The 15610-nt window shown below is 42.2% G+C and overlaps 1 protein-coding gene across 2 annotated transcripts in view; it reads left to right on the top strand.

Annotated features, from left to right (window-relative positions):
* Window positions 1-15610, top strand: part of LOC147336808 (protein AF-9-like) — a 32711-nt gene that overhangs the window by 6800 nt on the left and 10301 nt on the right. Inside the window, exons 2-7 of one of the 2 annotated variants that reach the window (XM_086285577.1) lie at window positions 158-338; window positions 8719-8783; window positions 8864-8946; window positions 10464-10607; window positions 10953-10991; window positions 12506-12616. In XM_086285577.1, coding sequence (XP_086141703.1) covers window positions 158-338; window positions 8719-8783; window positions 8864-8946; window positions 10464-10607; window positions 10953-10991; window positions 12506-12616 — 623 coding nt within the window. The remainder of the gene's footprint in view (window positions 1-157; window positions 339-8718; window positions 8784-8863; window positions 8947-10463; window positions 10608-10952; window positions 10992-12505; window positions 12617-15610) is intronic. The other variant, XM_086285576.1, reaches the window with a different exon arrangement.

Here is a 15610-nt window from a genome sequence, read left to right as displayed (position 1 = left end):
CGTCGTGTGTAAGCGTGTACCTGTTGCTTCAGCTGAGAGGAAACAGACGTTGTTGGACAGCAGCAGACTGCAGTGTTTCAGGAACAAACACCTGCATGAAACATGGACCCGTGACCCGTCTTTAGTAACGCTAACCCTGCGTCTTTGTGCTCTGCAGGGTGCTGTGCAGGTGAAACTGGAACTTGGTCATCGTGCCCAGGTCAGAAAGAAACCCACGGTGGAAGGGTTCACCCACGACTGGATGGTGTTTGTGCGAGGACCAGAGCACAGCAACATCCAGCACTTTGTGGAGAAAGTGGTTTTTCATCTGCACGAAAGCTTCCCGAAACCAAAGCGAGGTGAGGAGAGCTGCCCTGGTGCTTTGTGTGGAGGGGTGGAGGTTAAGGGCTTCACATCTGTAATTGATCAAACACACACGCACACACACACACACACACACACACATATATGTATATATGTGTGTGTGTGTGTGTGTGTGTGTGTGTGTATATATGTATACTTTTAATGTGTGTTGTATCTTCATGTGCGTGCATTTATTTCACACCTGTAGTGCAGCGTTGGCAGAGTCAGGTTCTCACTTAAAGTCCTTTCTGTCTTGTTGTCTGTGTAATGTTACGTCCTGGTGTCGTTTCACTTTTCATGTTTTGACACCAATAATCACATAAATAACAACAGACAACACAAATTAGTGAGTGAAGAGGTGCAGGCTGGTGCTTCGGCTTATTATAATACAGTAATAACAATGATGACAATAATCATATAATCAGGTGAAGTCTGTGTCTACATGCATCTTTTTTATTTATAGCAGCAGTAGTAATTAGTATAACATTAGTAGTAGCTGTAATAGACACAATAATATTACTACATACAAAACTTTATTTAAGTATAAATAGTTTAGTGTGTCATACATTCATTTATGAATTTCCAAACGTTTCCCAGACCAGTACAAACCAGTGTAAACAACTAACCTTGGAGAAGCCCACAGTTAACCTTCAGACTGTCCACCCAGTGTTCATCACATAGCTCCACAGACAGTAAGGATGATCAGTAATGTTGAACTTATTTAGCTCATACAGCCCACCTTTATCCTGGGCCAGATCAGTGAAACTCCCCTTTGTGTCAGTGCAAAGAAGTTAGACTCCGAGGTATCTTAAAATAAGGAAAACAGGACGTCTCAACTTTTCTACATGATAAAGAAAGAAATCTGTCAGCGTGACTCTTTGGAATTAAATTCTAAGAAAATGTCTCAGATAAATTAGTAAAGTTCTGGTAGCTCACTTACTGACCTATAAATCTAAAACTGGACATTTTTAATTTACACAGTTATCAGATTTAACTGTTTCTCTGTTGTTTTATTATGTTAGTGTAGTATCAGTGCCCTTTATCTATCGGAAAAAGCTGTAAAATGTAGAGAAAAATGCCAAGTTTACGCCTTCACAGTGTTTACAGCTGTCCAGTGGGTCAGACTGAAGTCTTTGCTAGACCGATCCTGGTCCCCGGGCCTTATGTTTGACACCCCTGATCTAAAACAATACTGGTGGCCACACAGATACTACTACTACTACTACTACTACTACTACTACTACTACTAATAATAATAATGATGATCATAATCATAATAATGAAATTATTAGAAAAATTGGTCTGTAATCAAACCAAAACTGTATGATATAATCTTATATAATATAAGTATATAAGTATAAGTAATATATAGTCTTCTAAATGTATTTAACTTTGTTATCTTATCCTGTACTCATCCTAAATACATAACACGTACTTTGTCTAAATTTTTTAATCATTATTTTTATTTTAGGAAACAAATGAGAGACTTTATTCAGACTAAAGTTGGGCGATATGTAAAAATTTTCCAACCGACAATCATCAGTCCAATAATCGGCGATGGGCGATAAATTCGTGCGTCCACAGACTTTTTGATTGCAGAGCAATGTAATCAGTGTAGTACAAGCAAAGTACTCAAACTCGACTAACTTGCATGAGCATGCACGTGTCCACCATCCGGCTGAGTATGCTCAGCCTATCGGCGATAGTCGAAATATTCATCCAGTCGCCCGACCCCAATTCAAACTCATTTTAATTATGTTCTTCTTCTACAATAATTCAGTCATGTAGATGGTAAAGCGTTGTTTGTTTGCGCCCATTGTTCATTAGTAGATCCTGAAATATATTTTACCGCAATAATCTGTAATGAAATTATGTAAAATAAATAAAACCTTTAAGCTTCAATAGTTATTTTGTTAAAGCTAACATATAACTGGGAAAATTTGTTGAAAAATGAACAAGTTAATGTTTTGAAGGTACAACTTCTTCACCACGTGTTGTTGCAGGAGGGGGTCAGAATCGACCCTGTGGTGTCAGTACTGAGTTTGAAATTGTAGTATCCTGACAACCTGTTCAGCAGTGGCAGACATCATCTGCTTGGAGTGACACACAGTTGAGTTTTTAGAGGAGTACAAGTACAAGATTAACTGTTAATGAAACACGGCACCCAGCTGACACAGCCCTACACACTAGAGCCACTGTGGAAAAGAAGGCTTAGTGTGGTAATATGGAAATCCACCACTGACGGGTGAGGTGATGGTGCTGGTCATCTCTTCATCAATGCACCTGTTGGTGAGTGGCATAGATCAGGGAGCATGTGAAGGTTTTCTCTTTAATAGCAGGAAACATGAGCAAGCATAAGGGTTTAAGATTGTGTTACTGCATCTCTAAACCTTCAGCTCCTATGGGATGTTCCCAGGCTGCACTGGTCAGTATCTATCAAAAGTGATCTAATGAAGGTAGGGTTAGTGTTAGTAAACCAGTGGGGTGCAAAGACTGACCTGTGTGTGCCAGTCCAACAGGTGACTTACTGAAGCTCACACTGGTGAAAACGTTGATGCTGGTTCTGATAGAAACGTGTCAGAACACACAGCGTGTCGCAGTTTGTTGCACATGGAGCTGCACAGCAGTAAGGATGTCCACGCTGACCCCCGTCTACTGCCAAAAGGGTCACCAGTGGACACCTGAGCATCAGGACAGGATGATGGAGAAGTGGGAGAAGGTGCCTTCTTTGAGTAGCACAAACTGGAACAACTGGGACAAGTCTAAGGTGTTGAGTTGGGCTTCAGATTCCACAGATATGAGTTCAGTCGAGCATCTGTGGGGCGTGTTGGACAAACAAGTCCAGTCCAAGGAGGCCTTGCCTCACAGCTTACATGACTTCCAGGATCTGCTGCTCCAGTTTAATCTGCCCCCCGATGGCTCACTGACTGGCCTATAATTCATTTTTGACATTTTCCTTTAAACTGTTCTCAAACTGAACTTTATACCTGAGTGTTTCCTAGTTTTACACTAGTTGGTTAGTCTAATGTTTTCCTTGTTTAATCAACTAAGAGATCAGTCACCAGCACATGTTGTTGCACCTGGACGTTGTGTGCTTCGCACAAAGATCTGAGCTCAGCTGTTTTTCTTGACATGGTTCCTTTCCAGTTTAACTGAAACAGCCACACAGGCTCCACCTACACACTGAAATAAAACAGAGACATTTAAAGACGTCACGAGCAGATATTAAAATTACAAACTGAAGTGAGGACTAACAGTTTGCTTTAATGGCAGCAGGTCGTGTGCTGATTTATACGATAACCTTTGCAGCAGTATTTACTACAGATGGTTATAAACTGTAGCCTTGGAAACCAGAGGGTTTGGAGGTGGGGGGGACTAAATGGACGTGGACGTCCTTTTAACATGTCTCCATTTCACTTGGCTTGTCAAATGAAATATAAGCTTTGTATGTCCACCTGGACATATCTGGGGTCTGTCGGGACGCCAAAAAATGTAGAAGGTGCTGAACATCAGTCCTGTAGCTCTGCTGCTGTTTACAGTTGTCAGCTGGTCTTTATTGGCTTGTGTAGCAATACCAAACCAAACTAGGTCCACTGATAAGATCTCAGATCCTAAGTGCTCTCAATATAGTCTTCTTCATATGTCAGCACATCAGTGTTTTCTTATCAATCCAAACATCGAAGGGAGTCAGAGCGAGAACGCCAAAAGATGGCGCATGTCTAACTTCTTCTCACTCTCCAAACGATTGGGTGTGTAGCTCGGAGAAGCTCCCCGAGTCGGCGAGTAAAGCCGCCGTTGCGCTTCATCATTGCTGCTGTTTAGTTAGCAGGCCAGCATGGAGGTGTTTCCATGGTGACAGCCAAATGGCAAAGCTGTCTGAACAAATGGAGGTAAAGACGTTGTTAGGAAGCAGCGAAGGCGGTGCTGTTTTTGGCAGCAGAGGCTCGTGCTGCTTAAGCACCTCATTTGGATTCTGTAGTGCCGTTTAATCTACAGATGGAGGGAATCTCTTCAGAGGTGTTTGATATTTCAGAGAATTGTCACTTTTATGGAAAGTTGGAAGATAAAAAAAATGGTTCATCTCCCTGAAAACTGCGTGAAACGTGTAGTTTGTAACGTGGAGGAAAAATAAATAAGCTCTGAGAAACTGAAGGGCTTCGGGATTTTGCCGGTATTGTTCCTTGATTCCTCAAAAATGCTTCCCACTCATGAAGGTGAAACACAAAGAAAGCTCCAGGCTGGCTGCTGTTGTTTACAAGAAAGCATGGGGTTAGGAGGAGGTGCCGATAAACAAGGCGGCCACCTCCAAGGAACAGGAACTGGGCTGTAAATGCCAACTCTTCCTCGGTTCAATCAATGAAAGGAAGTTTGAGGAAGTGGTTTATTGAAGCTTGATTTATTTGGGGTGTCTGTTGAAAGCTCTTTCACTCCTCTCAGTTGGCCTTACCATAAAACATTTGTCTTTCTTTACAGTCCCTCCCCACAACAAAGCTCCGAGGCCTGAGTCAGGACTCGCTCTGAGACTCGTGGCCTGCTGGTGGAGTTTTATTAGGGCCTGAAACCTGTGAAAGCCTATGCATTCATTTATTATTACTTGTTAACCTTTTTGACATGAATATATCCATAAGTCTGAATAAGTCATTGTTGTAGCCATACTCTCCATACTGGGACGTTATATCCAGTACATGATAGCTAGTAAGCAGATGTAGTGCAGCATGTCTTACCTCGTGAGGTAACAGGAGGCCAATAGTTTCAGGAAGTACTGGTGCACACCTGAAGCCCACCTCTGATGGTGGTGTAGTTTGGTTTCCACGTGCGTAGATTGTCTGTTGGATCTTTACCCTAAAATATGAAGCACATTAAATCGACTGCGCGTTGGTGCTGTACAAATAAACCACTCTTCTTCTTCGTCTTCTTCGTCTTCTTCTTCTTCTTCTTGTGGCTGCTTCGTTTGAGGGTGCAGCAGATCACCCACCTCAATCACACCCTGCATATCCTTTATTCCCCCCCATGGAAAACATTAATATCGAGGAGCAGCACCGACTGGAGCTGATGTGACCAACCTGCTGTCTCTTTCTGCTGTTCACTTTTTCTCGATGGTTCTCGTAATGTTAGATTCGTTCTAACACTGGTTTGGCAGCTTTTATTGGACGTAAAGAATCATAATGTGCTCCATTATTACTTCCTTCTTCATCGGACTCATCAGTTACACGTCTGAGGAGCTACTTTCGTTATCATTATTATGATATGCAGATGTTGTCATAAATCAGATCTGAGTGTTCTCTGCTGTGATTTCAGTTTACGACTCTGAAGGTTCATCCAAACTTCGTAAACGGTCCTTCTCAGGCATGTTCGAGTTGTCCTACATCGTCTGCATCATGTTTGCTCTTCATCAAACATGTTGATGATGTTGACGCTAATAAAATCAGATCAAATAATAGGAAATTGATCAACCTTTTGCAAGAATTAAAGTTTGCCACCCCGGAGCTCACTGAGCATCCAACACTTCTGTGGTGGTTTTATAGGTGAGGTGTGGAAGTTTCACCCTGCTGTGTGCGCTGTTAGTCTCAGACCTTTGATCAGGAGTTTCTTTCAGTGCGTTTCTGTGGAGGTGTGTGTATCTTAACAGGCTGACATATGTGATATAGTGTGTATGCAGCCTGCTTCTGTATGTGACCTGCATTAGCATGTGTGCTAGCGGGGTGGGAGAGGTACGACGAGCAGCGAGGAGGATGCTAACCTTTAACTTGCTGAGGCTCTCCACCCGTACGGCCTAACTGACCTCCAACACAAACTTTAGCGTGTGCGTTCATCCCTGCTCTGCTCTTGCTGCTCAGGAGCTTAATGTTGACCTCATTTTGTCGAAGGGTCTTGCTGTTACCTGATTAGTGTGATGTAGAGTCAGGAGAGGTCGTGTAGAGTGGTGGAGTGCAGGGTTGTTGTTGGGTGCTCTGCTCAGTCAACCACAGACACTCTTCATCACCTGCGGTGAATATCATGATGAATTAGTGTTGTCTGTGCATAAATAAGCACTAATCAGATTCACCATGACATAAGAAGAATGCTTTTGCTCAGCTTTTTGTAGCGTTCATCCGAGAACAGGAGCAACTGTTGCCTGCTGGACCATAGCTTCATGCTGATGTGCAGCTTTGGTCGGCCCTTGCTCTTTGAGATTGGCTTAGTCAGTACTTTGGAACAGTTTTAATAGCACTGTCTCTAGTAGAGCAACAGTGATTGAACGTCAAAGTGCCTCTTTACAGGGATGTATGAATGTAAGGGTCCTACATTAGCACCAATATAAACCCACAAACAGATGAGACGCAGGCGTTTTCAGACAAAGGAAAATGTGACAAAGCGATTACTTAGATCCAGGTTTGGCTGCTTGATCTTTTCTTTCCAAACTATCACATGTGTGTCTTTCTTGATAATTCCTTCCACCTTGACAAGATTTCCAGTTCCAGATGGACTGAAGCATACCCACAGACTAATACTCCCACGCCCTCGTTTCACTGTGGGGACGTGTTTTTGGGGTCTACATCAGTCCCTGCGTTCTCCAAACATAAGCAATGTCTCTATTAGGGCTGTCAAAAAATAGGCACTCAGATGTTAATCACTGACTCCAATGGTACATATTTGCAAGAACATCAATACAAACAGTGCTGTTTTCACATGGCACTGCTGCAGTAAGTCAGGCATGCAGCTAACAGCTGTCTTTAACACCGAACAGTCCTTTCAGAGGAATCTCCAGAGATCAGTGAAGCTTGCATTTCACTAGTATTAAAGTATTAAGAAATTATCATAAATATTAACCTGGCAGGAGCACATGTCAGCATTGCTGTTTAACTATTAGCAATTACCAGGATGTAAAGAGCTGCCTGAAAGGTCAGTTTGGAAATCCAGGCAGTGAGCGGTGTGAGCGTTCACAGTAAGCACTCTGTTTTCTGTCTTCTTCATTTCAACACAGCTAATACCACACTTTGTCCAGATGTGATACATCAAGAATGAGGGGATGTAGGGTTGGGAAGTTCATGCCATAGGTGCTCTTCTAAAGAGCTCAGCGTCAAGGTCGGGGATCAAGGATTTGTAAAGTCTTGTGAATGTGATAACTCAAGGAGGAGGTCACCTAAGATTTTCAACTTGATACCAGAGGTGTATCTGCTGAAAATCTCAGATGAGTTTGAATCCCGCTGACCTCGTGGTTGGAGGACAACATCTCTGAAAATCAGCTCTGATTTTTAAATTCGTGTCTTTGGCTGAGGGGGAGCGCTGCAGGCCACCAGGATTGATTTTATTTAAATCAACTTTATATTTGAAAGAATTAGTTGAAAGGTAACAACTTGACATTTTCAAGATAAAGTCTTCACCATTACTTCTGTTGGTGTAGGATGCAGTTATACTCTTCACCATGCTATTTTTCTGGGTATTGGTATTAAAACTGAAACTGTAGTATTGTTACAAGCCTAGTGTCTATGACACATCTGTCCTAAAATAAGGATCCTGGTTCATTTTGAGGGTAACAAAGGCTGTGACATTTAATTTTGTCAAACAGCTGCAGATTTAAAAGTGTGGAAGGAAAAAAAATCCTGAAAAGCATGAAGCTAACGTTTCACAACAACCATTATGTGCTCCATCAGGTCATGGCTGCTTTTTCAACCTAAACCACTGAAACCTGAGCACATGTAGGATTTTCAAACTGAGCACATAGCTGTGTATACAAGGACACTGAGAGGTGCCACTGCTGTCATAGTATGAATACATGGACAGATGTAGTTCTAGACTACTGGATTAGATCCGTGACCAGTAAGTAAAATAGTTTGTAACTTATTAACAACAATAATTTGAAAAGATGTGATTTTCAGGAACGAAGATGTTGGAGGCAGCAGAGGGACGATGTGAGAAAGATGTCGTCCTTCTCTACTCTCATCCATCCGTACAGCATTTCTACACATTCACACGCATCACCATCGTAGCTGCATGCTGTGATGTGTCAAACGGACAATATTTGAGAATTAAGCAAAGCTTCCTTTGTTCAATAAGCACACGTAACTTAATTAGTACATTTCCTGCATTGGTACAGTTTGTGACTCAGGAGGGATCCGCTGTGATCCGTGTGCTCCTCTACGAGCATGCGTGGACGTCTTGGCCTTGTCGTGTGTGTTTAAGGCTTTGGCTCTAATGGACGCCCGCTCTCTGTATCGATGCATCAGAGTAGGCTGCAGAAATTGAGTTAATGAGGTCTCATGAGAACACAGCTGCAGGATTAGTGTGTTTAATGACACAATAAATGAAGCAACAGTCTTAATACAGTCCTGTCACCTGGTTCAGGTGTGGAGGGGATGTGATTTATGTAATGGTTGGGTTTTTTGTGTTTGTCAGAGCGGCCGTCTCCCAGCAACCCAACCAGATGGCTGCAGCACACTCAGCGCTGCTCTGCATTTCATGTAACTGCATGAATTTAAAGCAAGCTTTGTGAACTGTCAGCCTCCTGGTGCTGAAGTCTAACAGCAGTTTTCTCTTTCAGTGTGCAAGGATCCACCGTACAAAGTGGAGGAATCTGGATACGCAGGCTTCATCTTGCCCATCGAAGTTTATTTCAGAAACAAGGTACATTTAACAAGCAGCACTCAGCTGCCAGGGTTTGTGTCTGTGGGTAATGCACTATTGTTGTAAGACCCTGAACCTCTAAACCATGAAGGGGTTTTTGTGTATGCTCTGAACATGTGTCGGGTTTGCACCAGGTCGTTCCTGAACTGCAGCTTTGGAGAGGCTGATTGTCAAATGTGTCCATTCAGAGCTGTTTTCATTTTTCTATCAAGAGTCACGTCTTTTCAAGCTGTTGCAACATTTTATGTATTATGTGGAAGCTTCTGCAGCGACGTTACTGAAGGAGTGTACGCGTGATTCAGTTGTGCTCTCTTGAAAGTGTTTTTGCTGGAAAAGAGAAAAAACTGGCCTACCAATACTCAGAGGTGTGTGTGCAGCTCTAACAAAGCAGCAGGTCACACACACAGCTGGGCCTAAAGGCGATGCCACCTTTGCCATGTGAGGGTAAAGGCTGGATGAACTGGTTCTCTCTTTGGGTGACGACACCTGGTAACGTAGGTCATGAATGCAGAGATTTAAATTAAACGACCCCACACAGATACTGGGTCAGAGCCATGAACTGGCACATCCAGTGGAGAGAAAGGTGCATTTTGTAGTGCTGGAAGAGCTCCATTATTGGTTATTGGTGCAAAATTCAGAAGCAGCATTTGTTCCAGAGTTTTAGCTTGTTACTGGTTCCACTGGTTCCACTGGCTCTATTTTCTTTGACGTTTTCTAGCAGAGAGCCTTTCGAACACATCTAACAGATGCTGACTCCTGAGCAAAGGTCGTCTCAACCCAAACTGTCATCATTTCATCAAATGGTGATTCAAACTAAAAAAGCCAGTAAAAATAATAAAAGTAAGTCCAAAAGCAAAAAATCAAAGTTGATCTTAACCCAGGAAAAACATGGATGTTCATTTGAAAGCTGCCTTAAATTTCTCAACTTATTTTTTTAATTACAATCAGGAATTGAGTTTGCTGTGTTACTGTGGTACTTACTTAGTGCCTAGTGTATCATATTTAACAAATACAGTTCTTGTACATAATCAGTGTGATTTATTTATTTTCCCCTGAAGAAAGTAAATAAATTGCACAACACATTTTTGCCAGATGTAGCAAATTCAATCAAAATGAAGGGTTTATATGAAATTTAAATTTTAATTAATTAATTAAAAAAAAAAATTCTGTCTGTTATTTCATGGTTCAGGCTTCAGAGGGTGTTTGGGATCTGAATAATGTAGTCCGGTCACAGCAGATGGCCCCGCCCCTCCTGTTAAAAGGGAGTTTTTCCTTCCCACTGTCGCCAAAGTGCTGCTCATAGGGGGTCATATGACTGTTGGATTTTTCTCTGTATCTACTGTCCAATATAAAGCACCTTCAGGCGACTTTTGCTGTGATTTGATGCTGTGTAAATAAAATTGAATTGAATCTAATTAAATGATGCAGTCAAAAACAGAGCATGATGTGGGTAACGTGCTGCATGACGGGTTTTTATTGTTTGTCCCTTTCGTGGTTTTCCTTCCACTTCTCCGTAGGAAGAACCGAAGAAAGTTCGCTTTGATTATGACTTGTTCCTCCACCTGGAAGGTCACCCGCCCGTCAATCACCTCCGCTGTGAGAAGCTCACCTTCAACAATCCAACAGAGGAGTTTCGTAGGAAGTTACTGAAAGCTGGAGGGGTAGGCACGAGGGCGTGACAGACCAGGTCCATCCTGGGCTGTCGCTTTATATCATGGATGTAGTATGTGTGGAGTATATGTGTATAGTCTTTACAGCAATGACATAAGTTTACGTTCCTCAGTAAATCTGAGGGTTTTAAAACTGCACTTCAGTAGTGATTCACTTTATTTGACATGTCTGGAGCCTCTGATTGGCCCCACAGTGGGCTGAAGTGCTACAGTCAGTCTGGACAGTCAATGGCTGAACTAGTTTACCCTGCATATGTGAGATATGAATAGTAATGAATAGTTTGTATTTTTCTGTTTACCAAGATTGTCACCCTGTTCTTCTGTTGTCCTTCACAGCAACGAAATCCTCACAAAAGAAGTTCAGAAGACTCAAAGGTAAGATTTCTAACAGGCTTGTAGCTCATGACTCCTCCTCCCTGTTACTGTTACCACCTCAGCAATGACACAATGTAGCAGCTATTGTTGCTGCAGATGTTGAACTTTGTTGTAGCACTTTAATTTAAGGGATTTCAGTCAAAACCAGTTGTTTCAAATGTGTCCCGTTACTAAATTGTGCACTTGAACAACTGTCAGATCCACATAAAACGCCTGCAGTCATGGAAACACGGCGTTCACGGGGCAGTGTATGTACGGCCCTGCTGCTCCACACCAGCAGAGGTTTTGGTTGTTTTCTTGTCTGGAGCGTTTACATCTACGTTAACATAGTGCGACTGTCTTCCTGGAGTTTGCCAAAAATAACAGAGCAGCACAGTTGAGCTTTACAAAGTCACAAATCTGTGGTTGTGTATGGACAGGACCAAAGTGGACATGTTTGCTATAATGTGCAGTACGAAAATCAAACGCTGTTGCTAAACATAAAGCATGTGTTTCTTTTTAAAGCTGTGCCAGAAATCGTGGAACAACGGTTTATGTTGTTAAAATGTTGATAAAGTGTTTATAATGAGTTCAATAAACACATCTTTAACTTGCCATCCTTTGCTAAGCTTTTCAATTCCCTCACTGGGACTTTCATGTGCACTGACTTCATTTTAATCCAGTTTATTTACCTCCTCAACATGTCCTGAAGTTCTCCAGAGGCCTGGTAATGAGCTAGTCATGTGATTCAGGTGTGTTGACCCAGGGTGAGCTCTGTAACCTGCAGGACACCGGCCCCGCCCCTGCACTGCGATCTAAGATGACAGCAGGTCCACTTCATGATTAGCCGTAATTAGCTAAATGTTTAGGCTAGGCAGGAATCGGGTTCTGTTCTTGAGTAAGATTTCAGACCACGTGAGGCGTTTCATGAAGAGGGGTATGTGGTAGCACATGATGACCTATATAAGCATTCGATCAAACGTTTGGGGATTGGAGTTGCAGTTGGAGCGGTGCTCACTTGTTGTGCTTCAGGTGAACCTCGAGTGCAGCCAGTATAGTCTATGGTCATATGGTTTTGTGTGTGTTTGGTAACTGTGTGGCATTTATGTGTTACTCTAAATCTTCATGATATCCATCTTCACTTGTACAAGTGAAGAATCCTTTGTTGTTCTTTCTTTGATTGTTGTTGTTGTTTTTGATGCAGTTTTTTTTTTTTTTTTTTTTTTATGGGAATGGGTTTGAGCCAAGTCAGTTACATGTACATGTGAGGCACTGATGTCACTGGGATGACTGGGATGAAATCGATGTAATATAGAACAAATATGTACAAAAGTGCTCACACAAGCTGCTTGACAGTAAAGCTGAACATTCTTTACTGATGTCCTTTTTTCTGGTACTTGACTCTACAAACACAGTGATATTACTCAGTAAATGACTGATTCATTATCAGCTGTCCTGGTAGAGACTGAACACTCTACATTTACTGAAAGCAAAGAACTCTCTGCTCATTTAAGCTGCTGATTTTCCTTTGGCAGGTGATGATAATGCAGGAGGGCTCAACCTCCCTGTTTGGCTCCCACCTCAAGCTGGCAACACTTCCCAACAGCTCTGACACAAAGAAAAGCAAAGGCTTTAATGCGTCCAAGGTCAGTGTCTCTGCTCTTTACCTTGTTAGCTTATAGCACTGCTGCTACAAAGGTCGCTCGTTTTGCAGCAAAGACCAGCTGCTGCAAAAAAGTTGTAGCACAAGCATGAAATATGTTTTTTAAACCTCAGGGTGATTCCGGCTTGTACTGCACTAAACGCTTTGGCCTGTCGGGGCCTGGAGCCTCTCCCAGGGTGCACCGGTGTTTGGTACTAATTTATTTATTTTGTTTTAGATGAATCACTAAAACTACAATATTGTTAGTTGATATACTTAATTAAAAAAGTAAAAAAAATCAATCAATAAATAATAATATGGTGGTAAAGTTTATATATGCTAAAAGCTTGTTGCTAGGCAAAATGATTATGTCATAATGTGTATAATTGAGCTGTGGTGAACAGAACTGAGATGGTGTTGTATGTGGATAAGATTTTTCTCTGTATCTGTTATTATAGGATATACTGTACAATGTAAAGCTTGTTGTGATTTGGCTGTATGAATAAAATTGAATTGAACTTCTTAGCAGGAATGAATCATCAGAGCTGCTGTCATTAAACGTATCAGAAGGACTAGTTGTTTAATGTTAACGCTTTAATTGGTGCCCAATGGGAGAAAATTGTGTCTCCCATACGCAGTCGTCTGCCAGCAAATGGCAAAGCAGCCATCGCTTATAAAACTAGGCCTGTTATTGTTACTCACTGCTGAAGTGCAAAGAATGAGATCGCAGATGCAAGACGTGAGCTTTCTCCGAAGGTGGGCTTTTGCTTTGTGATAGGGTGACGAGTTCAAGAGGGACTCGGACTGCAGTCGATGTCCTTCTACATCGAAAGGAGGGCGATCGTGGCTCAAGAGTTGGGAGTTCGCCTTGTACTCGGAAGGTTGCTGGTTTGAGCCCCGGCTCGGACAGTCTCATCGTTGTGTCCTTGGGCAAGACACTTCACCCGTTGCCTACTGGTGGTGGTCAGAGGGCCCGGTGGCGCCAGTGTCCGGCAGCCTCGCCTCTGTCAGTGCGCCCCAGGGTGGCTGTGGCTACAATGTAGCTGCCATCACCAGTGTGTGAATGTGTGTGTGAATGGGTGGATGACTGGATATGTAAAGCGCTTTGGGGTCCTTAGGGACTAGTAAAGCGCTATATAAATACAGGCCATTTACCATTTGAGTCAGCTGTCGCCGGGGTGAGGTGTTCAGGGCGTGGCCTTCTGGGAGGCGGTCCCAGGAGAGGTTGCTTCTCGGCTGGCTTGGGAATGTCTTTGTGTTTCCTTGGATAAACTGCAGAAGGCGGTTGTTGTGAGGGAGCTGTAGGCTTCTTCACTATATTTTCATTTATACTGTTTCTAGCACGTCCTTGGGTTTCATGTGAGGCGCTCTGCAAACCAAAGTCATTATTGATATATTTATTTTAATGCAACGACCCGTCAGAGGAAATGGATGATCATTTATGGTGTTTCTATGAATTGCATCAATGTGCATCATTAATAATGCACAGCACAATGTGCCACAGTGTATTCGTTTTGTCATATTTAATAGTGCATGAACATCTTTAGTAGAAAGTTATCTTCACATCATATTTAACCTTTAGATGAGAGACTGGACCCTACAGTCTTCCACAGGTGGGTCACAAATGTTCAAATCAATGTGTTTTTATGCCACCTGTGTTATTTTGGTTACTAGTAACCAATGTTGTGCTTTAATGTTTGAAATATTTTCTTTTTAACGTTTTAAACATTTTTTTTAAACATTTTTAAAATTGGAAAAAGGGAAAATAATTCCTCAGCAGCAAAGATGTCATCGTCTGTTGTGTGTATATGCATGAGTACATCAGTGTATGTGGTAAGTTTAAAATTAAGATGGCATGATATCAAAATCATGTTTTTATAGCTGGAACATTAAACCAGAACAACTGCTGTTAAAAGCAACCTCAGCAGGTTAGTTTGGAGCCTCTGATGCAGCTGAGGGTTACCATCAGGTTACCTGTTTCTGTTCTGGGTTTAGTCTGGTGTTGGAGGATAACGTGTTCATCATGCACGATGTGAGACGCCACACAGCTGAGCAGCATTTACAGTGTTTGTCCATTATACAGCCCTCAAACTGAACCCACAGTGTGTTGCAGTGTTTCTTAGTTTCACAGCAGCCGTTTGGCTTTCCTCGTTTAGTCGGCTTAGAAATGAGTGGCCAGGAACATCCCTCATTTTTCTGAGATTGTTTGGATCCACTTTATAATATCTGACGTACATCAGAATGTCAGGGGCCGAAGATTTACCCGTGTGGATGTTTGTGGACAAAGAAACAGATATTTAGTGTTTTACAGTAACACAGCATCAGTGTTTCGCTGTACAGTTGATCATTGCAGTGTTTGTCAGCCAATATTGGGACACTGCGTGAAATGTAAATAAAAACAGAATGCACTGATTTAGAACTCATATTTACTCAGAAAAACTTGGTTTAAACTAAGAAAATGTAGAAAGATATTAGCAACACATTAGCAAACAGAATCAGCTGATCTGTTCCACACTTTGTGTTTTTGTTTCGCCCAATCAGCTTTGGCTTCAACATCAGCGTGAGGGACAGTTAGGATTAGAGCCAATCACCTGTTCAGATTATGATCCCACAGACTGGGACGAAACCACACCTGAGCAGTGTGACTGCTTCCTTCATAAAGGAGGCGTCTTGAAGCTGTACTATCAATAAAGGTTTTTGTACAAGTTTCAGTTAGTGTGTTCAGCACTTTTCCCTGCATTGTTTTTCATTACTATGCATAACTTAATACGTGCACGTGTATGATGTCTTTGCATGTGTGGACTGAGTGGGTTTCATGTCCACGGCACCTTTAAAAACATCTTTGCTTGTAAAATCGGTGGCGTGTTCGATACTGTATCAGCTGACAGCGGTATGGTCTCATTAGCGCCCTGACAGCGCGAGGAGCTTCCCTTTGCCTTGTGCCTGAACACTCTGAGCTTTACGTGTTTTTCCCGTGTAGCTTCAGTCTTTCTTTCTC

The sequence above is a fragment of the Aulonocara sp. 'chitande type north' Nkhata Bay genome, linkage group LG3 (assembly GCF_057382095.1).
Source record: "Aulonocara sp. 'chitande type north' Nkhata Bay isolate Kocher_YH1m ecotype deep benthic linkage group LG3, A_spYH_male_GT1.1, whole genome shotgun sequence".
Classification (NCBI taxonomy): Eukaryota; Metazoa; Chordata; class Actinopteri; order Cichliformes; family Cichlidae; genus Aulonocara; species Aulonocara sp. 'chitande type north' Nkhata Bay.
The sequence above is the reverse complement of the archived record's forward strand: the minus strand, read 5'-3'. Positions and strand labels throughout refer to the sequence as shown.